At 37.4% G+C, this 24,521-nt stretch overlaps 2 protein-coding genes across 11 annotated transcripts in view; one reads left to right on the top strand and one right to left on the bottom strand.

Moving 5' to 3' along the window:
- Window positions 1-117: 117 nt before the first annotated feature.
- On the top strand, window positions 118-1,632 carry LOC118470880 (homeodomain-interacting protein kinase 1-like). Its single transcript, XM_035952057.2, has one exon. The coding sequence runs from the start codon at window positions 118-120 to the stop codon at window positions 1,630-1,632; it is 1,515 nt and encodes a 504-aa protein (XP_035807950.2).
- A 7,139-nt stretch (window positions 1,633-8,771) lies between these two features.
- LOC111588988 (dystrobrevin beta-like) overlaps window positions 8,772-24,521 on the bottom strand; it is a 40,898-nt gene continuing 25,148 nt past the window's right edge. For 3 of the 10 annotated variants that reach the window (XM_035943623.2, XM_023299652.3, XM_055015908.1), the window contains 11 exons: window positions 24,454-24,521; window positions 22,916-22,993; window positions 21,802-21,889; window positions 21,540-21,619; window positions 20,565-20,678; window positions 17,911-18,007; window positions 17,656-17,676; window positions 17,259-17,412; window positions 16,212-16,301; window positions 15,917-15,964; window positions 8,772-11,363 (listed from right to left, as the gene is read on the bottom strand). The exon at window positions 24,454-24,521 is cut by the window's right edge and continues 4 nt beyond it. In XM_035943623.2, the coding sequence (XP_035799516.2) occupies window positions 11,311-11,363; window positions 15,917-15,964; window positions 16,212-16,301; window positions 17,259-17,412; window positions 17,656-17,676; window positions 17,911-18,007; window positions 20,565-20,678; window positions 21,540-21,619; window positions 21,802-21,889; window positions 22,916-22,993; window positions 24,454-24,521 (891 nt within the window). In that variant the 3' untranslated portion in view covers window positions 8,772-11,310. Of the gene's footprint in view, window positions 11,364-12,386; window positions 12,419-15,916; window positions 15,965-16,211; window positions 16,302-17,258; window positions 17,413-17,655; window positions 17,677-17,910; window positions 18,008-20,564; window positions 20,679-21,539; window positions 21,620-21,801; window positions 21,890-22,915; window positions 22,994-24,453 lie in introns of all 10 variants that reach the window. The other 7 variants (XM_023299654.3, XM_035943624.2, XM_023299656.3 and 4 more) reach the window with 7 other exon arrangements.

Raw genomic sequence — 24,521 nt, 5'->3', positions numbered from 1 at the left:
TTTGAGAGGACTTTGCAACCACAAGCAAGCTGAAAACAAGAGCATCTACCAGCGCAGAAAGAAAGATTCTTCAGTAAATTCACCCATCAACAATCCTTTGGAATACCATCCATCGACATGGCTAAGAACCTCAGTATTAGAAAAGGAAACACACTTGGCACTTGCCACGTCGTGGAAGACATTCTTGGTGAAGGCAGCTTTGGTGTTGTGGCAAAATGCCGCAATACAGAGACCCAAAAGTCAGTTGCCGTCAAAGTCAACAAGGGCCAGGAAGGCGTTCTGCAACAGGCCATCGGTGAAATTGCCGTTCTGAAGCGGATGCGGTGTCTGGATCGTGACATTTGCAACGTCGTCCAATGGGACGGATTTTTCTTTGACAAAGAAAACATCTGCATCACCTTTGAGCTACTTGATATGAGCCTCCGCGATTACATGAAGGAGCAGGACAGGGGCTTTACCGTTGGAGAGCTGAAGCCGATATTATATCAGCTGGCCACAGCTCTCGCCAGCCTGCACTCCATTGGTATCACACACATGGACTTAAAACCTGATAACATCATGGTTGACCGCAGTCATCAACCATTGAAAGTCAAACTTATTGACTTTGGCCTGGCACGTCCAGTGTCAGCGCTACACCAAGGTGACTGTATGGGGACACTCTTTTACTGTGCTCCAGAAATGTTACTGGGAGTACCCTTCGATGAGTCCATTGATATTTGGGCTCTGGGTCAAGTGATGGCAGAGCTGGCCATGGGGTGCTGGCTGTACCCGGGCGATACGCATTACGATATGCTCAGATATATCGTAGAAACCCAAGGCCAGCCACCGGATGACCTCCTGGACAATGGGTTGTACACTAGTGATTATTTCTATCCCCAAGACAACAGCAGCTCACGCTGGACATTCAAGACTCCAGAGGATGTTTATCATGAACATGGATTCTGTGCGTCCGAGACCAGGAGTGTCACACTCAAATCTCTGGATGAAATAGAGCAAAACATGAAGCAGGACGCTGACCACCACAGGGATCAGAAGATGTTCATTAGCTTGATCAAAAGCATGCTGACCCTTGATGTGTCCAACCGGATCAATGCTCAACAGGTTCTGGACCATGAATTTTTTGCTGCCAGCATCCCTCAGAGCCCATCAAGAGATGCTGGGACTCAATTAACACACATAGACAACCAACAACATGGAAGTTTCAACGTCCAACATTCAGTTCCCTCCCGGGCTGCTGTTTCACTGGAGGAACATGTCAACTTGAACTTCCAACATCCAGTTCTCACATCGTGGCAGGAATCTGAAGACTTCAGTGTCCAATTACCAACTACACCCGTGGCTGTTACATCACCCAAAAACTGTGTGGATACCGGCCTACCTAAAGTCTCTGGCATCGAAATGATACCCACAGGAGATGCTGACGTCAAAATAACCCACACAGATGAAGTCCTTCATCCAACTCTCTCCTCGACTGCGACATCATTGGAGCAGAGCTCAGAGGCCGACACTAGAACTGAGGTCAAGACAAAGAAGAAGAGCTTGTGGAAACGCATCAAGAGAAGAATTACAAAGGCTTTCCACAAATACATCTTGTGTGGATCAGTAAGCCCTTCTCCAACTTCTCCACCCTGATTCCTCTCTCTATCTATCTATCTATCTATCTATCTATCTATCTATCTATCTATCTATCTATCTATCTATCTATCATCTATCCATCTATCCATCTATCCATCTATCCATCTATCTATCTATCTATCTATCCATCTATCCATCTATCCATTTATCTATCTATGTCACCCCCATTCTTCACTTTTCTATCCTTCACCCCCTCTTTCTTTAAGGGCAGCACGGTGGGCTCAGTCATTAGCACTGCAGCCCCACAAAAAACACGTCCACCCCTCTGGTGGGCTGTTTTCTGTGGTGAGTTCTGTGTTCTCCCCGTGTTCGCGTGAGTTTTCCCCGGGATGCTCCGGTTTCCTCTCACATCACAAAAACACAAACTAATTGGACTCTCTAAATTGCCCCCAACAAAGAAAAGAAAAAAAAAAATATAAAAGAAAACTGAAATTTCAGGGCAGCATGGTGGGCTCAGTGAAGAGCACGGCAGCCTCATAAAAACAGCTCCACTCCTCTGGTGGGCTGTTTTCTGTGGCCAGTTCTGTGTTCTCCCCGTGCAAATTGATTAATTGGACTCTCTAAATTGCCTCCCAAAAACAAAAAGAAAACAAAAAAATAAAACCAAATAAAAATAAAACAAAAAAAAAATCTATTATCAGTCATTATCAGTAAATAAATATAATTTGCCCTTAATTCTACATTTGTTTGTTTCTCTCAGTAAATGCACCACTGCACCACATTCTGGTTGTTGTTGTTCAAACACTGGTGGTTCTGATTTAATCAGAACTAAAGCTCAGAAGGTAGTTTTTAGTACTGAACAGGGTTCATATGGTGGACAAGAGCTTGTTGTTCCAACAGTGTCATTGTTTTTTCATTTAATGTGCACATACTGTATGATACTTGCACACAGCTGATCTGCACCACAACTTTTAATTCATTGTATTGGACAGTAAATGCATTGTCTTGTATTTCTCTTTGTATAAAGTGGGATGTAAAGAAGAATCTTACTGTAATATTAAACCTGATTACTCAAAACTTTAGCGCACAGGGAAACTAGTCAAAGTAATGTTTCCAAGAATTTCTACGTGTGTGTGTCTGAAGCAAGAACTTGGGAATTTCACCATAATCTTCCTGATTGTGGTCTTTCATTCCATTTTCTTTCTCAGTGTAGCCAATTATTTACAATTATTTTGTTATGTGGTTATTGGTTATCGGATCCAGTGTGAACAGTATATTTTTGGACACTTTTTAAGTGAGTCATGTAGAATGAAATGATTTTACGGAAATATCACAATTTTCAGTTTAGAATTTGGGAATTTTCCCGATGGAACCAAGCATCACATATGATTTGCTCAGGGACTGTTGCAAAGTTGAAAACCTCACCATCCTTTCTGTTTTTACAGGATTTTTTTCTTTTTATTATTATTAATGTTTAAACAGTAAATTACTTTATATAGGAGAGGATTGTGGGAAAATATATGCTCACAACAGGAAATCTTCTGTACTGTGAATCCATTCACATTAGCAAACCTGAACACAAAACACTGTCCAAAGGCCAGGGAAATTTCTTCATTTTTTAAAAAAACAGTTTTTGGGGAATTTGTGGTGAAAGTACAGAAGAGAAAAATGGCATTAAGGTAACAAAAAGGTTGTTATATTTCATGTAAAACTGTGACTTTTTCTACGTCAACTTTCTCCCAAGTTGACTAGCTTTTCTTTTGTTTTTTGTTTGAAGATTCTACACTTGTCAGTGTCAGCGTATCAGCTTTATGTTAGACATATATTTTGACAGATAAAGAACCATCACTAGATAGATGATGAACCTGGTATTTTTTTTAGTGGTGGGACGCCATTAAAAAATTTAGTCTAATTAATTACAGGCTTTGTAATTAATTAATCCAAATTAATTGTATTTTTGTCAAACAGCAATATTTGACACAATAGATAATTATTTTCAATTCAAATAAATTTTGGTTGACAGTTGGATCAATGAATAGACATACATGTGTATAATTTAAAATTTATAAAATTAATATAATTTTAAAATGGGACATAAAGAAAATAAAGTGATTTTGATGATTTAAGGCCTAGATTTAATTCAGTTTTCCCACTGTATGGCACATAACAAAAGCATAAGTAGTTCAAGGACCTTCAAAAAGTTGAAAATCCATAGATTCATTCTGTTTTCATAGTTTCTGGGTCTGATAAATGGTGTCATTTTGATGGTTCTTAAAAACAAAAATATTTTTTCATAAACTAAAAGTTTATAATTAAGTTATTAAAAGACAAACATTTTTGTGGTTTAACTCAGTGGTTCCCAACCTGGGGTCTGCACCCCCTCAGGGGGACGCCAGAGATCTGAGGATGGCCGCCAAGCTTTGTCTGCTCTGAGGCTGTGATGTTATAAAAAATTGATTTTTACATTCTGGATAAAATCAGAGTAACAGGCTCACTGTGACATCACAAGTCTACCTATAAAACATTTTTAAAACACATTTATTTGGTCTTTCTTCAAAAATCCTTTGCTGCTTCGATGGCCACACCTCCTTGACCTTTCAACTTCTCTCCACGCTTTCTTCAGGTTGGCTCCTAGTTCATCCTGATTCATTAGTTTGTGTGCAGTTAGAAAATTACTGGCTGGGGGGCGCTGGGGCTGGAGTGCAGCTTATAGGGGGGGGGGGGCTCCAAGCCAAACAGGTTGGGAACCACTGCTTTAAAGCCACCCCTGACTGGGGGTGTGGCTTCACTCTGGTCAACAATTTGTCACCAGTTAAACAGCTCAGCTTTCTAAATAGTGGCATTTTTAAAACCCTTTTTCTCTAAGTCAGAATAGAACCTCATTTGCATGTTCCATTTATACTTTTGTAGAGTGTAATTATTTAGTTACACTTCAGTTCCCTATTTGGCGTTTATAGGCAGCATATAAAAATTTAATAAATGCTTTATAACATATGGTAATATGACTGCACACAGCTGCAATTCATTTACAGCATATGTTGATATAATTGACATAATTTCTCCAATGAGTATATACTTTGTAATATTGCAGCAGTCGTTCCTACTATAATGTATTTATACATCACCTATGTATTCTGGACATCTATGAGATAAGTTACAGTAGTTGACAAGTACACAGGAATACACTCGATGTATAAATATCTTAAAACTTTTGTCTCTGTACCACTTGCTGCCAATTACTTTGTGCTTAATCAAAATACCCAATTCTATGACCAAAAGTGGCAAAAGTATGTTCAGTGCCAGTGTTTCAACATCCAGTATTTTTTAAAAATCCTGCTTTCTGCAGTATCTGGTCATGGTTACAGTATGTTTATTGCTGTGGCTAGTAAATGAGTAAAAGAGTGCAGCATCAGTGGGGATGTTAACTGACAGAAATATTGCCCTGTGGCTGTGTAATAGTCCAGATGTAATGACAGTACAGGGTGAGAAGAATATACAACATGTCTGATATCAGTATATGACAGACGATGGTCAACTAAATATTAAAATATACTGCAGTAATACTGTTTACTTTCAGAAAGTGATGGCATTCGATCTTAATACTCTGTTACGCACTCTGTATTCAACACCACAGTTTGTAATAGATATAAAATAGTAGAGCAACGTGAATGAGGAAGGCGCTTTGTGAGTTTGTCATGCAAACTGATGTTTTTGGACTAATATTGGTAATGAAATACAAACAAAGCACTCAACAAATTGCCTCACACAACACAAAGGACTGTCCCTTGTTGCTGGCCTTTCCATAATCTGACTTAATGCAGTTGTGTCGAAACTACAAGTTTCTCGGTGTGACCTTGTAAGACTGCATGGCTGCTTTTATAGACAAGTGAACATGTACATGAAGCTGTCAAGTTAAGATGTTTGAAAAGGGTTCAACAAAAATGTTAAAGCCAGCATGTTACATATCCATGTCTAAAAATGGCCTTACACTAAAGTTGGTCTTGGACAGTTTCACAAGCTACACACAGTTTTTTAGAGCCCTGAGGAGTTTTAACTTCCTAGTTATAAACGGAAACAAGAACAATGATTTGAGCAGAGTCAAAAAACTGTTACTTTGTTCAGCACAGAGCTTTAGATGCTTTAGAAAGTATGCTCATATTGCCTACTTCATTGTGTTTAAGATTTAATGTAAAACTGATAAAAATCATAATTTTCGCACGAAAAGGCAAAAAAAAAAAAAGAATCTGAGGTCTGAATCATCTCTGATGCAGCTGTATATAATAAATAAGAAAAAAATATAGAAAAGCTCGAACAATATTGTGCCAAAGTATTGATCCAAAAAGAAACAACAAGGTGATGTCTTCTTAAAATTTTGTCCGGCTGACTCAAAAATACAGATACAGTGCTTTTAAATACATTTTTAATGATCTTGATCCAGCAATTATTTGGAACTTTTCCTTGACATTATTGATTAAAATCAGTAACTAATCATTTTTAATCTGTAAATTGATTCAGAATTCAGATCTACTGGGATTTTACTTCCTTATTACAAGTTAGTTTTCCCTTGAGAAGAGACGCTTAAACTTAGTTTGACCTCTGATAAGAAGAAGGTGCACTGATCTTTACTTCACAGGCTCATTATGTGTGTGAGCAAAGGAGGTGGTGAGTGGGGGGTTATTTATGGCAGTCAGTGAGGTCACCAACAACAGACTGCCTCAATGAGCTTCATTCACTCTATAGCTTGCACCCCCATCTTGCATACGCACTCACACAAAACGCACATATATCTCACACACAGAGTCATGACCTCAGGAAGAAGCTCATGGGAAAAGTGAGAACTGCTCATCCATATTAATGAGGACACTAAATCAGGGAGAATGCTTAGAAGTCTGGGGAAAAAAGGAAAAATGGAGATGTCTATGGTGGGTTTTATTACTGAAACTCTGTGCATCTATCTATCTATCTATCTATCTATCTATCTATCTATCTATCTATCTATCTATCTATCTATCTATCTATCTATCTATCTATCTATCTATCTATCTATCTATCTATCTATCTATCCATCCATCCATCCATCCATCCATCCATCCATCCATCCATCCATCCATCCATCCATCCATCCATCTAGCTTCACCTTGACAATAGTGAAATTAATCAAATATTTTTTACAATAATTTAAATAAATACATCAATTACCTTTTTTTTTTTTTTTTTTTTTTAAAGCAGAGCAAAACAAAGCACTGATCACTTTTGGTGATGAGAATTAGGAACTGTTCGGCCCCACCAGAGGATCTCAAACAGCCATCAGGCTCATAGAGTCAGTAGATGGTAGATACAGGCAGAAGTCGACCAAAGGAAGGAGTTGGTGTAATGCGATTGCTTCTGAGACCACGTTAAAAGCCTGGCAGCAGCAGTTTGTATCAGCACAGTCTTGGGATGTTTCGCCTGCTGGTCCATGGGTGAAGAGTAACCAGAGTAGCTCATTGCAAGAGTCGAGTCTGAAAGAGACTGAAGCATGGATGGCTTTTGTTAAGTTTGCAGAAGAAACGAATGACCTGATCTCAATTGTCCGTCTCAGTTTGAAAATGCAGGATTGCAATACTTTAGTCACCTGAGTGTCAAAGGACAAATCAGAGTCAGAGACAACGCCTCAGGTCGCGGCTCTCTTTAAGAAAAATGTAAGATTAAAATAGAGCACAAAGATTGGAGGAGAGATTAGTAATGATGCTAGTGCAGAAATATGTGCAACACTGGGATAGTCTCTGCTGATGACTGAGCTAAACTGAAGGTTTTTAATTTTTCACAAATGAAATACCTGATATTCAATTAAAAAACAATGCAACTCCTCTAAAGTGGTCCAATTTAGAATCATTTGACATTTAAATAGTATTGCACAGGGATGGACTCACCTCTGTTGTACGTTGTATTGCTCTACACATTTATTTGACAGGGAATATGTGAATAATAAAATATAGACGTGTAAAAGATGAAACTGAACACCATATGAAGAGTCACATTTAGCTCCAACTCAAAGGAACAAAATGCTAATTAGATAATAAAATCCCTTAATGACAACACTCACAAAGTCCATTATTCTGCACAGAGTATGTAGGAGCCATGAATGAATTGTAGTTGTATTATAAGGTTAAATTATGTTACTGATAAATAATAAATGATATTATTTTGTGATCATGTTGAAGAGAGGGATAGAGGGTCACATGGATATGGGCGGGGATAATTAAGCTGATATATTCACCTGTTCACCTTTCTTGATTTTTTTTCATTGTTTGATGGAGAGAGAGGGAGTGAACTGGGGCACCGTATGTTTGTTGACCATTTTTCTTTGATTGACTTGATTACTTTATGACTTTGTGCATGTTATCATGAGTTGATCATCTTTTTTTTAATAAAAGGTTAATTGTTTGGAAATTTCAATGAATTCTTTTGTTTAGCACGTCAAACAGGCCCAGCCTCAGTCCCTCAGTGACTCTTGTTCATTGAAGTCGCTACAGAGTACATATATGTGTTTGAGTACCTTTTGCTGTTAGCACATAATTTTACTAACATTTTCAGGTTAGTAACATTTTCTCTTTTCACTTTTACTTGTCATATTTTTCCATTTTAGTATTTCTACTTTTACAGAGGACTACTGATTTAGTAACTGATCTGAACATTTCTTCCATTGCAGGATTCTGTCCTAAAATTCCTAAATTGGTTGAATTTTTTTTTTTAGGTTAGTAGGTAAATTGCATTTTGTTATGAGAAGCCTCAGTTTTACCAATGACTCCAAATGTTTATATAAATCATTTAAATCAAATACTCTTTGGTAAGTCTTTTTCTCCATGTGCTGCACTTTTCAGACATGTGTGGCCTCTGGGTTATTTTTCTGCTGGTTCCCAGTGGTTTGGAGTTGCCGCGATATCACAGATTTATAAAAACTATTTCAGATGAGGGAAGTCAAGGAATTTTTAGAAATAGGTCTCTTTCTGCAGCAGAGTGTGGTTTTGAGCTTGTTTTACAGATTTAATACACTGAATTCATTTGTTTTGCCAAACTTTAGTGCAAAGCAGACTTGAACTGACCAGAAGGCAATAAAGTGCTGAGGCCACGGAAGAGCTAATTCAACACTTTGCCATCGTTTGTGTCCTGGGAGATCAAGACCAACAGACACAGAGACAGACGGAACTCATAGCTCGCTGTTTAATAATATTTATTGCAGATGAAACACAGATCCACACTTGTCACTCACACCGTCAGCTCCAGCAGGTTCAGAGCTGAAGGTGTTTACAGCTTTATGTCAGGACATGTCTGTCCTGTCAGACTTCATTTCTCTCACTCGCTTGTTTTTACACAAACACACCCAAACACGAATTCATTCATTTAATAAACCACTCATACAGTCAGTCAACTATTCAGCAGGCTGAAAATGTGATAATCCTGTGGCAAGCGGTCAGTCACATACCACAGAGAGCCGGTGAAAACTGAACCAAACCGGTCCACAAATGTAGAAAAAAAACAGTAAAGAAAAAAAAAGTGTTGAAAAGCAAATGTATTTCACAGCTGCTAAATTAAATGAAAAGAAGTAACTTTGGGACATGTTGGATTTGCAAACAGAAATCAGTCTGACTTTTGGGTTGCTGGGTGATGTTCAACATCTACATAACTTCATTTCCCACAATCCCCTGCATTTTAGAGGAAGCTTGAAAGGCAGCAGAGTGTAGCAAAGTGTGAAGAGGCATTTTGGGCAGTATTTTGGGCTTTGTCTATTGTTTATTTAAGCAATAGTAGCTTTGGATGTACATCAGAATACTATTTGAATCATATTGTTAGCCTTTAAAAGTAAAAAAAAAAAAAAACAAAGATCAACTACAACTCCTAAGCAGCACTGCCTTAAGAAACACCCAGCCATTTCAATTCTGGGTCAATTTTGGATGAATTCTGCAACAGCAGTTCCGTGTTTTGCTCCAGATTCTGACAATGAAACGTTTTACATATGCTACAGTTTTGCTTCAAGCATCTAAGTGTCTTCTTCACAACAGCAATGACCGCTGAGGCTCATGGGTACCCTTGTCTTCAGAAATTGGCATGAAAAGCAAATCACAATTTCCTAGAAGCATTTAAATAGATACAGCAAATTAGAATAATGCACCGCCATAATTTAATGAAGTTAACTAAGAATTATTTTTCCTGAATGATCATTTCACCCCAACCATGAGACAAATCTCCTATTTCTGTCATATAAAAAAAATCTTATCATGTGCTTTGTGGATAATAGAGAATAAGAGAAACATTGTTTTTTCCTTCATATTTCAAAGTTGTGAGCATCACAAAGCAAATTCGGTTCTCCTTATGCATATCCACATAAATGTAAAATTCCTTTGAGGAAAAATAAACCAAACGGTGGTGCTTTCCAAACTTTCTGACTGGTGATGTCTCGAGATAAAGCATTTGTAACCGTTACATTGATCCTCTCTTGAAAATTGAAGCTACCCATTTTTCACAAAAGAATTAAGAATTAGCGAGAGGTCAGGTAATAATGTTCATTCTTAGTTTTTCTAACATTTATCTTGACATCTGGTGAATCTCCCTGATCCCAGCTCCTGCACCAAATGTCAACAAAAAAGCAGTAAATTTTTCCAGCTTTACTACACTTCTGTTAAACTGACCCTGCTGAAGCTATGCACACACACACACACACACACACACACACACATGCAGACACACACAACTAACAGCACAGATGCCAGATATCTCCTCTTTGACTGTTGTCCCATTGCAGTACCGGGACACACAAAGAAGCCTGGATAACCTGAGCTGCTATCATCCAGTACTCACAGCACTATTCTCATCCAGGTTTCAGACACACAACTCCCCAAAAGTGAAGCAAAAATATCTATGAAATGCCTGCTGCCATCTTGCACTGGTCACGTTCTATGAAATCAGTCGACACAATAGTGATTGGAGTAGGAGAAATAGAGCTAAGGGGTGGGGGTTAGTTGATACGTAGATAGCTAGACAGCACCCATTTCCACAACATTTTTGGCTCCAGTTGTGTATGGAGGGACAAAGTGTTGAGATGTCATCAATCTTTACATGGAGTCTGTTTCAGACATCAGGATTGGGACCTCACCTCTCCACCCTGTGTTACCTCAGCCCTGTAGGGCAGCTTGGCTTGATGCAGCAGGAAATGTCCCATTAAAGCTTATTGTCTCAGCAGGGCCTGACTACACTCAAATACACAAAAACACTCAAACCGAATGAATAAATGGCAAAAATCAAATCAAATCAAATCAAAGCAATAAATAGTAAGCACACAGTGCTGAAACATAAAACTTTATAGCTCACCTCTCGTCTTTTTGACTTTTTGTTTTGTCCTACCCTTATTTCCTCTCAAATATGGTTACATACAGTTTCTCCTTCCCGATCCTGAAACTTTCCTGCACTTTTACCTTTCACAAACACTTCTATCTTTCTATTCATGGCATCCCCTTCACTTACTCAAATCTCTCGCACCTCAAAAAAGCAGAGCACACACACATGCTACAGTACAAATCAGTAGGTTTCAGATTCCTCATTTAGCTATGCATGATCAAATCAAAACAAACGAAAAACCACAGTGGCAAGACACACAGAATCACAGCTATACATCAGTAGGGACCCAGCGGTCATTTGGTGTCCAGCATCGTGATTGGTTGATTGGAGTCCTAATTCCCCGATAGCTAACAACGAATATTAGAACATGTATTCAGTCAGTCTTCTTTGGCCGTGATGAAACATCAGTCTGTCTGAGGAAAGAGGAGCAGATCAGTCAGACACCCAATCCAACTAAAGAGAAACTAATATGTCATGGAAGAGCAAAGAAATTCACTTTCAACATGTTTTTAGATAATTCAATTGTGAATCATGTGACATTTAAGCGATATTCACTTCTGGTGTGTGTTCTAGAGTACACACACATGTTTTCGTAATCTTCTCATCTGACTCAATTTAAGCAATATTTCATATTTTAATTACTATTTGAATTGCTTCCTTTCTGTCTTTTATCATCCAGCTACCCATCTCTTATGTATGTAGTTGTTTTGATGTGCATTTGCTGTACATCTATTTTAGCATCCTACATTTTGTCAATTACTTGTAAGGTGTTGGACTGTTTGGAAGTCAAACTATTTTAAAATTTCAAAACATTTTTAATTTCAAAGAGTAAACATCACAACAAAACGCCATCACATGAGTTTTCATTTGTTAAACACTACAATTAAATTGTAGTGACAGATAATGAGATAATTTATGATTTTAAAAAATATTACAGAAAAATATCAAATCTAATAAAGACAAAGATGCTTTCATTTGAAACAGAAAACAAGACAAAGGTTTGTGATCCCAATTCTGAAATTCTAAATTTAGAAATAGAACTATTATATATCTGTTGGATTTGCTTTCCTTGATTTATGCTGAAACTTTTAGTTTTCTGTTGAACATGGATGAAAAATAGAGCACGAGAAGGCTGATCAACAGCAACCAAAAACAGACTGTTTGGACGTCTGTGCAAACAAGTTCAAACACATAAACAAGTTCTTTGAGTCATCAAGTCATTCACATTTTTTTCCCATAAAACATGAGTGGAGCATTTTTGTTCTGCGTTCCAAGAATTAGTTTTGCTGGTAAGGACATCTGTGATTAGATTAAATGTATTTTGTCCTAGATTTGTGCAGTGCTAAACATTAAATTAAGTCATGTTTTCATGGGATACAAGCGTTTTTATTATTTTCGTCATGTAAGAAAAAAGTGGATCATGTGAGATTACTTACTCTTTTCGTTTGTACTGCCAGTATTTAACCTGCTGAACAGAGACAGAAAGTTTCATGAGCAGTTAGCACAGAACAGAGTATTCTGAAGCTAAAATAAGTGCCACAGGTTTCTGCCAGAAACTATAATAAGAAGCAGACCAGTTCTTAGAATAGAAACATAAAACAAGACTGTACTTGGCAGGTGGCACACAAATTGACTCAGTTTAAAAAAAAAACAACTCTGGACAATCTAGCGCTGTATTGTTATTCAGACTTTAAGGCTGAACTCCTGTCTGTCTGCCTGTTCAGGGTTTGCTGAAACAGTACCACAGGTTAGTATGAGCGCTAAGGCTGAGCCCAGACAGCAGACCAGGAAGTAGTTTCACCACCTCTTCTCGTCAGGCTGTCCTCTCATAAAGAGGAGGGGCTCCATAAAGCACGACTAATGAGATGGCAATCTACTGAAGCTTGCTACGGTGGAGACGAGAACACCTGTAGAATAAGTGAAGGCTTAAAGAAACTACGGGTTTGCACAGACTAGAGAAAGCCACTAGTTCTAGTGTATTTAAAGAAATGAAGCTGAAAAAAAGATTCAACTCCATTATCTCCAGTAAACCAAGGAAACAAAATACATGGGATCTTACAGAAAAGCACAGCATTATCGTTTCTTAAGAATTACTAGTAACAGATGCATTCTACCTATAAAAAAAACATTTCTCTGCAGTCAGTGTTGTATTGCCAGTGTTTACTCATGAGAAATTCATCATAAATTTTCTTTTGGACATCTACAATGTCCAAGGAAACCTGTTTTAGTTTGCAATAAGACTAAGTTTGCCCACACAAAAGAAATTAAGGTCTTAGAAATAGTAACAAAAAGTAAATATAGTGCCAGTAAAAAATATTCACCTGCCTTGTAAGTTGACCTTTTTCGTTGCTTTGCAGCAAAGAATGGTCAAAAATATTTAGCCTTTATTGACAAGAATTTACAAAAAACACTTTAATGACAAAGTGAAAACAGATTTGTAAAAGTGCAGATACGGCTTAATCAGTCGTCCATATTTGGACACTGCAATTTTAACCCATTCATATTTGCAAAATTGCTCAAGCTCAGTCAGGCTGCATGGAAATCATGAGTGAGCAATCCTATTCATGTCCAGCCACAAATTCTCAATTGGATTGAGGTCTGGGCTTTTAATCAGCCATTCAAAAACATTCTCCCTGTTGTCTTTAAACCATTTTTGTGTAGCTTTGGTTGTATGCTTCGTCACAGTCTTTCTGGAAAACAAATTCACTCCCAAGACGCAGTTCTCGTGCAGCCTGCATTAAGTTGTCTTGCAGGATTTCTCTAGACTTTACTGCATTCATTTTACCTTCTACCTTTGCAAGCCTTTCAGGGCTCCTGAGAAGCATGATACTGCCACCACCATGCTTCACAGTGGGGATGGTGTGTTTGTAATGATGGGCAGTGTTTAGTGTCCACCAAATGTGAAATTTAGACTGATGACCATGAAGTTCCATTCATGGTCTAATCAGTCCAATGAACTGTCTTCTTGTTCACTTTAGAGTCTTCCACATGCCTTCTGGCGAACTCTAGTCAACATTTAATGTGAGCTTTTTTCATTAATGGATTTCTCTTTGAAACACTCTCATACAGCTTTGACTGGTGAAGAACAGACAACAGTTGTTATATGAACAGTCTCTCCCATCTCAGCTGCTGAAGCTTGGAACTCTTTGAGAACAACCAGCTATAGGCAGGTTTACACAGTTGCCATATTCCTTCTATTACTTAATGATGGATATAACTGCACTCCATGATGGATATAACTGCACTCCAAGGGACTTGAATTAGCAAAAAATAAATAAATAAATAAATAAATAAATAAATAAATGAATAAATTTAAAAAAAAAAAAAAAAAAAAAAAAAAAAAATATATATATATATATATATATATATATATGATGTATGCTTTTCAATAACCTTTTCAGTGATTCTTGGAGTGTTGTTTGTCTCTATGGTGTAGTTCTGTCCAGGTGTATTGATTCACCAGTGACTGGACCTTCCACATACAGGTGGCCTTGTACTACAATCACTGAGACCCTTTGACTGCACTCAGTTAATCTCTGCTTCACTAACTTTGTGACTTTGAGCACCAGCTGGTTGCACCTGTGCTAAAATATGAGTCACATTAAGAGGTGTTTTTTGGATAATTTTTTTCTTACACAATCACATGGGCGATTGTGTAAGAAAGAAATTACACAAAAAATTGTATATTTTTATTTAGCTTACAGTTCTTAGTAAAAATCTATTATATTTTGACATGAAAGAGACATTTTTTTGTAAATTCTTCTCAAAATAGTAAAGTTAAATTGACTATGATCAAATGTTACAAATCAAAACGGAAAACTTCCAAGGGTGGGGAATACTTTTTATGGACACTGTAAGTGCAGCGCTTTACCATTCTTAATTTATGGTATTTTATACTTGTGTTGCACTACATTTTAGAATAAAATATTGCAGTTTTTATTCCACCACATTTATCTGTACGCTATAGTTGCTTTGATTTAAATACAAAACATACAGGCAGTTTATAAAATATGATGCATTAATACTTATGATTTACAGATTAAAGGCCTGGCCCACAAGAATACGGGTTTTTAGTTTTGCTGCAAAATACAATTGTTCATATTACAGTTATGCATACCATTGATAAAGTTGTAACATATGCTGCTACAAAACAGGAGAGATCCTGACCACTTTAAAAACTACAGCTTTTGATTATTTTTTTTAAGTCCATAAACTGTACACAACAGGATGTCGGAACACAATTAAAAAAAAAGAACATTGTTACTTTGGGCACTTCAAATACATTTTGCCATTACTCAAGTAGAATCATAAACATAAGAATTTCACTTGTACAGAGCAATTTCACGCTGTAGTACATCAGCTTGTACTTAAGTAAATACGAGTATTTCATGTAGCACTGTCTTTTTCATAATTTAATTATCTGACTCCTGTTTGGTTACATAATTAAAGAGACAAAATTCTCATCAGAGTCAGAAGTTCATTCATGTCCCAAAGATCATAGCAACAAGATAAAAAAAAACCTAACCCGACTTTCACTGTCATGAGATCAAATGTCTGTGCTTTCCGTGTTTCATTTCAAATGTGATTTTCACAATTATTAGTAGCACAAGGCATATGAAAAATGGTTCTTCTGACCTATAATATGAACAGCTTCAGAAAAATGCTTTTCAAGGAAGCAATGAGTCAGTAGTAGGGTTTAAGGGTTTTAATACCTGTAGATTTTTCATTTTCTCTTTATTTGTTGTTTATTCTGTTTAGTGTTGTGTGATAAAAGTTTAAGACACTAATTACTAGCATCTGGCTATACATACTGTGTCTCAATTCAACAAGACTAAAAATCTATGTCAAGCAATCTGTGTTTGTCCCCATGTGACATTTAAGTTTAATAAAGATCATATCAGAGTGAAGTTTTCTTAGTGGAGTGAGAGTGGAGCAAGCTTATGGTATACTAAGGAGATTAATTTACCTCTGTCTTTCCCATTCAGCAATCTCTCCTCCTCCTCCCGACCATCATCTAGTCAGAAAGAAGTGTTAAATGTCAGCGTATGAATGTGTTGAACCAAAATCTAAAGTTTTTCCAAAAAAGTATGATTTGGTTTTAACTGTTCAAAATGACATCTCATATTTCTTTCTGTTGCACACCAAACACTAAAATATAGTACTATGTTCCTGTCAATGCGTAAAAAGTAAACTGTTTTGAAGCTACTAAGGTGCCCAAAGAATACATGGAGGATATACAGGGAGTGTGTGTTTGTGTGTACCAGAGTGGAGCTCTTTGACCAGTGAGGACACAGTGTTGGTGATGGAGTCGGCTGCTACCAGAAGGTCATTTCTCAGGTTTCTTCTAGGGCCTGGAGTGGAGAACACAATTCTTAATATAGTATCCAACACTGCACACCATAGAACAAAGTTCATATTCAAAATAATTGATACAGCTTTGTGGCAATTATTGACATAAAATGTTACACTCACTGTCTCACTGTGACATCAACTACAACAAAATCACGAAATACCTGAACAAGCAAGTGTGCATGTGATAGATATAAATTAAAAGATAGAAATATGAAGAAGCAAGAACTTGCCTGCTCCTTTTCTAAAACATTTTCCTCAGAAGTAAATCCACAGCAGAGCAGAACTTAGGAATAACAATAATAATAAAATGTGAAGTTTTTTTTAAATAATCTTTGAAGCACTTTTGAAACACAATTTGTGACTTCTGATTTTTTCTGAAAAAGCTTCTTGAGCTGTTTGTTCTTGTTAAAGGGTTTATATTAGAATCTGGTGGTTTTCCAGTGTGCCATTAACTTTGAGTAAAGTGAAACTAATATGAAACACTGGCTGGAAACTACTGTATGTTTGTGTCTGTAGTTGAGTAGAAATTCAATAAATACATGTGAAAAACATAGCTGGAATTACTAAACAACAGCTGTAACACAGATGAGCATTAAAACTGGCCATATTTTTTATGGGTTAGAGTTAGATCTCTTGTCTGAAAACATTTACATGTGATACTATTAGAAAGACAGTGATATGAACTCATGAACATTGAATTAAAGTTTAACAGGTTGGTTGGTTGATGGGACCTGAAAATCCATCATCCACACTATTCATCCTGTACTTTCAGACAGAGACCTAACCAGACCAAAGCTGTCTGAACATAAATAGCATCAGTACATAAGAAGGTTCTCTGAGCTTAAAATTAGGACTCATGTACAGGTATGTGTGTGACTGTGGACATGTGAAGTAAAGAGACGAAAACAAAAACACACACATAAAATTCTGTGTGTTTATCATGCTACTGCACATACCTTGAGCAAAAGCCTGTTGTACATCACCACCCACCCCGGCGAGGGAGTCTTGAGGAGGATACATGTGAGCCTGAGGAGATGCAGCACCTACAGAGCGGACAGTTGATGGGCTCGGCCGAGACAGGGAGGCATGAGAAGAGCCAGCCGCCTGCGCCTGACAAATTTATCAGGGGTGTTACAAACTCTTGCCAACACTTTCATTAACTACAAAATCTTGTTCTATTTCTATTTCTATCATAACTGACAGCTGACAATCTGGTGACTGCTGAAAACCCCATTATTATTTCAAATATATAGGTTCCAATTAAAGTGAAGCACTCCTCCTCATTGCTTTGTGTAATTAGGGATTATTCCCACATTTACACCACTGTGTCCATCAAAAAGCGCATAAACTTACTGCCTGTCGCTGCTCCTCATCCTACAGGGCCACAACATGGGCAGCAGGAAACAAATAGGGAGGAAAGGGATGGAAAAGAGAAGGTCAGATACAGTCAGAGCTGGAAAAGGTGAAATTATAAAGGAGGAAACAGCAGAGAGGAAAGCGAGGCTTGTTACTGTAAGGACAGGAACAGGGAGATGTGAGGAAGAAGGGAAACTTTGCCCTCTAGTGTGTGACAATACAGCATGCTGAAGACTATACTCATTGAGTCACCTTGAGCAGCTTCATCAGTCCTTCCAGCTGCACCATCAGCTCCCTCCTGCTCTCCTGAAGAGACGACATCCTTTGCTCCAGTTCATCTTTCCTCTGCCTGCCAACACACACCAACCAGCCCTCCATTACTGTCATATTACAGAGTGTCAGGAGGCAGGGATAAAATAACCCAAGCACAAAGGTTCCCTGCTGCAATACAACCACCAGAAATGCAACTGGACAACAAGGAAAAAACCAAAGCTCTGAGATCAGATTTCCACTCCTCAGAAAGAGGACCAGTCTGAGGCGGCCAATTGAAGACTGAAACTCATTAAGAGTGATGGCCACAGAATTTTAACGTCTTGTTTTCCACTCAATACGATAAAATGCACAGTCCAAGCAAGCCTATTTTAAGGAAACAATGACAATTTAATAGTCAGCATTTATAAATCGATAAACATTCAGAGGTGTTTACAGCTGCATATGTGGTCTGGATGGGACTTTAAAGCACATCTCTTCCTTTCTTTCCTGGCTGCTCTTCACATGGTAAATGAGTAAATAAACAACTAAAACAAGATGCTGACTCATAAAGTAAATGGACTTTTCTGTTGTTATAATCCTTGAGCAAAGCTTCAACAGCAGGAGTGGCAGAAAGTTCCAAATAACCACTTTATCTGTAGTATTTAAGATATATTACAAGAGATTTTCTTCTGGATCTGAATCTGTACTAGCAAGACAAAAAAAAAAAGAAGAAAAAAACACTCATGACTTGAAAGCGATCATGCCAGGGAGCATTTTTTCTGGTAACGACTCACATACTGGATGGAGAGTTACAGTATTTATTATTGAGACATGAAGAAGGAGGGGAGACTTAGTTGTTTCACAGCAAAAAGCCGATGACATCAGGAAACCACAATAACAACTATACCAATATGGATGCCGTAACTTTAAAGATCTTGCGAGTATCTACACCTATGAACAATAACCTTCTGTAAGCACCGATGCTAAACCCTTGCTGTGGACTCTAGCTGTGTAGGAGCCCAAAACAGATGCGTCTTGTCCAAGGACACTTTGGCATGCAGAGGGCCCAGGGACTGAACCACCAACCTTTAAGTTAGCAAATAGCCTGGTGCACCACCTGAGCCACAGCCACCCGGCAAAGATATATGAATTAGAAATGCATTTTTGATAAGTCACCAACATAAACTGGCAGAAAATAATTTCCCTCAAAACATATGAGAATTCAGTTCAGTCGTACAGTATCTATTAGGAGACCCTCAGGTAAAGTGAAAGTATCGTAAGTCCAATAATTATTTTTCTGCAATCATTTAAGAAATTGGAGCTAATAATTAGAGTAGATCACCTAGAAGTAGTCTACAGCATCAGTTACATAGTAAGAGAGGTAGTCGGCAATGGCAGCACCACAGAGAGATGCTATGCTGTATATTTCATGAATTAGACTTACACTTTAAAGCTGGCAGAAAATATGTTGAAAAACCATTTAACTAATCTGCCTTCCTTTATGGAACAAATACATCTTCGTATTCCTGAGTGCTGTGGTTCATGCATTAGTTAACTATTTTACTTTCCTTTGAAAAGGAAAGGAGGAAATTCCAGTCCTTTATAAATGTTGTGTCTACCATTTCTGACCATGATGTATTATGATTGGCTATCAGTGTTTTCCACAATTCAATAAAATCTTTCTGAAAGTGATCCTAATAATACCGTTGGAACCTGTCGTTGTTGTTACAGTTGTGGGAACAGCCATTTAAGCATTTTAAAAAATAATATATTTATCATTATCGGTGTGGACAACCCTAAAAAAACTTAGTGGACATTTCCAAATTCCCTCAGAACAGAGTGTAGCTACCTTGAATTTGGGGTATTGGCCAATTAGTTCATTAAAAATAGAATTTAACCCCATGCCACATAGTGTAAGAGGTTTCGCAAACATGCCAAACTCCATGGATCAGCAGTATGGTTAAGTATTGCTATCTAATCATTCACAAAAACTAAAACATACTACGCTTGAATTTGAAAATGTTTAACTTGGTGCCCCCAAGTGGTTGTATTGCAGCAGACAGCCATTTATGCCGCTACAGTTTCCACCCTTTTTTAAAAAATTGAAAACATAAACAATCACAAGCATTGAAAGAAGATTATCACCAAACATAACTGTTTAACCGTTTACTCTGTTTAACCCTTTACAAACAGCGTACACGGTGGTTAAACTGGTGACCGCCATCTCTCACCAGCAGAATTGTTATTGCTTTATGTCAAGACCATACAAATGCCATCACTTTCAAGTCTGCCTCCTTTTCTTTGGAGTTTTTGTTTTTACTGAAAAGCATAAACACGTTGGAAGTGATTTCTACATTGGCTTTTTAACAAAATCCACCATCTGTCAATGCCATCTGCCATAAAGAACTCTCCCTCTGTGCTGCAAACCAACACAGCAAATTTCTCGCCAATTCAGACCAACACTGTGGGACGAAATGCAGAAATGACAGTGCAGGGACTACAAAACTAAGGCTGTTGTTGAAACATCTTTTCTGCCGGCATAACTGACAAAGTTCAAGATTAAACAAAACACTAATTACTGCTAGACTATGTGAACGAACAGCAGGTTTCAGAGAAAGTCCTGGGCAGCCTGGCCTCTGATGGAGTCTGTTTACCTGAGCAGGCGAAGCTCGGCCAGCAGAGTTGGGTTAGTGGTGCCCTTCTCTGGGCTGGGCTGGCACGCTGCATCATGCTCTGCACGAAGGCGCTTGATCTCTGCCAAGATCTCTCTGGGAAATGAAAAACATTCTGGTCAGATAAGACAGGAGCAGCATTGGGTTAAGAGTGAACAGACTGTAAAAAGACAAGAAAAAGCAAGAACGCACGCTTTTGCATGGAATTTTTAGAGGGATATACAGGTTTGATTTAGAAAATACAATAATAACAATGTGAGAATTTGGCAAACTGATTTCAGCATTCAAATGTGTATATTTGAAGGGACTGCATGTCCGTTCACAAAAGACATGTAGTAACATCAAGAGTACACTTTTGAAACAGTGTGAAAAATGTTTTAAAGGATCTGCAAATACCCTGTGACATAAGCAGTCTCACAAATTACATAATCCTTATTTAGGCACAATTTAAAACTATAATCCACTGCCAGTCAACAAATAATGATTCATAATTGTGAAATTCACTATCCTTTGGTCTAACAATACTCAAAATAATCAAACCAGAACAGAACTTTCCCAGAGACCAAGGCGACAAAAAGATCAGCAAGGTCAGACTTTCAGCTTTCCAACACTCCTTGAACTAATCATGTGGGAAAAAAAAAAAAATTGGGATATTTTATAACAGTTAATTTATACTACATGTCTCCTAAAATGATTAGCTCCAAGTAAACCATTTGCTCTAACAAATTCTGTCAAAAACACAAATCACAACCACTACTCACTACCCACTACTGATTCAGCTTCAACCGACATTCAGGGAACCAAAATTCAAGGGCTTTTCTTTTGCTTACAGACAGCAGAGAGGAGACAAGTATTGCTTTTTCAGTAAAATAGACAGTAGTGCCTCAGTCTATGCATTTATATACACTAACAGAATTTATTAAGATAAAAACTCATCCACTGTTCACACATTTCTACCTGTTTTTACACTCCAACTGAGCAATGAGCTCCCTCTTCTGTTTATTAACGTCAAAGTTGATGCTTCTGGTTGGTATCACCTGAGACAAACACAGGTTACAGGTGAGTGTTGGTTTCGCACCTTTGATTTAACAACCAAGAGAAGATCTTATTTTATGACAGCTGTTAATGCATGTGCCATATCTCAGTGTAGCTGTACCATAACATGCTTGTTGTGCATTTTTATATATTTGCAGTTAACAGCGTTAAACATTTTACTCACTCCTGCGCCGTCGGTCTCTGCCAGTCGGGAAGTGTAGCGAGCGATCAGTTTGTGCTCTTCATCTTGCCTGCTGGGACTGTCCACACCACTGAAGCACAGAGATCAGTAACTTTCTGAACGCAGTCTAATGGACTAAGGATTATTTATACCACAAAAAGCCAACATGAAACACCAAATTAATTAGTGTTAAATGTATGCACATTCCGCAAACCGCTATTTAAAATAGGACAACATTTTCAGAATTTGAATCCCATTCTTTTACAAAAGGCAACATTTGGCAAATTTATCTAAATAGTTCAAACGTATGAACGAGGACTCTCATCGAAGACACCCTGGAAAGGTCAGAAATATCAGACAAAATACAAAAGAGGACCCTAAAAGAGCATGGTGGCACATTTTACAATAAACACTCTAAATGAACTCTGTCCATTATCATGAGGTAGTAATGATTTTGTCTGTGCTGATAAATGTTGTCTGTGACTCAGTGTGGAAGACTGGAAATACTGAAAGCTTACACTGTTAAAAACTGCAAATTAAACCACCATGTACACAGTGCGCAGCACTACACAATGACAGTATTATGAAGAGACCAGCCCCACAGAAACAACAGCAATAATATGTTGCAAAGCATGTGGCTGAGAATAACACAGCATAACAGGAGTGTACTGTGGATCATATAATGGGAATCACATCTTTTTATTTTAGCAATGCTATCAGCTGCACAAAGTTGATTTCTAAAAATGTAATTTTAAAGTTGAATTTAATAGACTACATTAGTGCAACTGATCTTGAAAATGCAGCTATGAAGCATGGACAGGTTATCTGTGAATGATACAAAAAATAGGAAATGGACCTTTGTTTATAACCGAGATAACTAGAAATGACCATTGTGGTAAAACATCCCTAACCTGATAAAACTGAGCTAAATGGACGGTGAACAACAATGAACTGATGTGTGAGTGAAAATGTTGCCCTTTTTTTAGCTCTCGTCATTGAAATTATAATAAAAAAATCAAGCCTGAATTTGGACTCAATTAAGCATCTAACTCCGCTGCACCTGGCTCTCCTCCTTGCACCCTCCCTGATTTCTTTATGTAACCAACCCCTCGCTCACCGTGGGCTGCTCTGGAGGCGATTCACATATGCAGCAATCAGAGCGTGTTCCTCGTTCATACGCTGAGCTGCTGACAAACTGGATGGACAGACAAACAGAGACAAACAGCCAGCATCACACACATTGATAATGATGCTACCAGTGCCTTGAAGATCTTTCTTTATGTTTGCAGGACTCAAATCAATTAGAATTTTTGATGGACTGATTGCCTGTTTTATGGCTTCTTTTCACCGCCTGTCATTGGCAAAATATTTTCAATTCTTACATTAATAAAAAAATCTTAAGCTCAATGTTCAGTAGAATTATTCTATAACCGTTCCTGATATTTTCGTTTTTTGTGGCAGCATTGTTTCAGTTTTGGCACTGACATAGTTAGCAGATATCATATCTAAGTCATAATTTAGGGGTCCTATTAACACTACCCACCACATGAGCACACGCTTCAAAGGCAAAAAATGTGTCAAACTACCAGTCAACATTCATTTATGACTTCTCCCAGGATTCAGTCTCCTAAATTAAAGCATATCCCAGCAGCTCCAACACATCTACATTAACTGTATGACAGATAGCCATATTTCATTTTCCTACAATATATCTTTTCTTACATGTTTTAATTCTTGTTGCATGTTTCACACATTTGTTTGCTGCTATTTTGCACACATTACTTGCAATAAAAAGCTATATTTTTAAATACATTTGTAAAGCATATCATACGTATTTCTACCATTTTCAGTATTTTTTCAGTTTCTCAAGAAGAAGAGAAGCATTCAGTATCTTGCTTACAGTAGAAAATATTAAGTAAAAACTAAAAAACTTAATCTACTATTATGCAACACATTCTTTTTTCAAAACACGGTATAGATCTTTGATGTAATATATTATGACAGTTTTGTGCAATAAGTAACAATAATTTTCATTATTAATTCATTTGTAAGTTTTTGAATTAATAGCTTGGTTCTTAAAACTGTAAGAAAAAAGTGACAGAGAAAGACCAACAAACACACACAAAAACAGATGCATATGGATTTCTCTTAGGTGGATGGATTTTGAGCTCGCTTAGTCACCAAAGAAAAATTCACATCACAATTTTCCTCCAGAAAAATTCAAAGAGAAATCTTAAATATTAATATTTAATCCACTATTGCATAAAACCAAAAAAAACAGCAATTTTCAAGCTGGAAAAATGAATAAACAATCAATAACAATAATATTTTGTATTTTATTATGAATCTTAAGATATTTTTTTGACTAACAGAGATTCACTAGTTGTTTTAGCTGTAGTTCACTACAATAATTTCTCATTTTGATACTATTTGACACTCAAAAAAGACACCCAAATGTTGTCAAATTCAGTCAGAGAAACTAAATTAGCAGTTTCTGTAAAATTTCTGTGGAGGAAATGGCCATTTATAGAGAACAAAGAGATGAAGCATGCTATTAAAAACCCCGTTTATGTTGACTCAAGCAAATCGTTACACTCCCCAAAGTCGAAAACATCAAATCAAACAGAAAAAATGCAGCGAACAGTTAGTCTTTACCTCTTGGAGGACTCGGGCGGTGGTGAGGACAGCAACATGGCCTCGCTGGGGCTCCCAATAGGCCTCGA

This window comes from Amphiprion ocellaris, chromosome 12 (assembly GCF_022539595.1).
Source record: "Amphiprion ocellaris isolate individual 3 ecotype Okinawa chromosome 12, ASM2253959v1, whole genome shotgun sequence".
Classification (NCBI taxonomy): domain Eukaryota; kingdom Metazoa; phylum Chordata; class Actinopteri; family Pomacentridae; genus Amphiprion; species Amphiprion ocellaris.
The sequence above is the reverse complement of the archived record's forward strand: the minus strand, read 5'-3'. Positions and strand labels throughout refer to the sequence as shown.

Bases quoted from the DNA above. Each gene is read 5' to 3' on its own strand.
- LOC118470880 (XM_035952057.2), top strand. From the start codon at position 118: ATGGCTAAGAACCTCAGTATTAGAAAAGGAAACACACTTGGCACTTGC.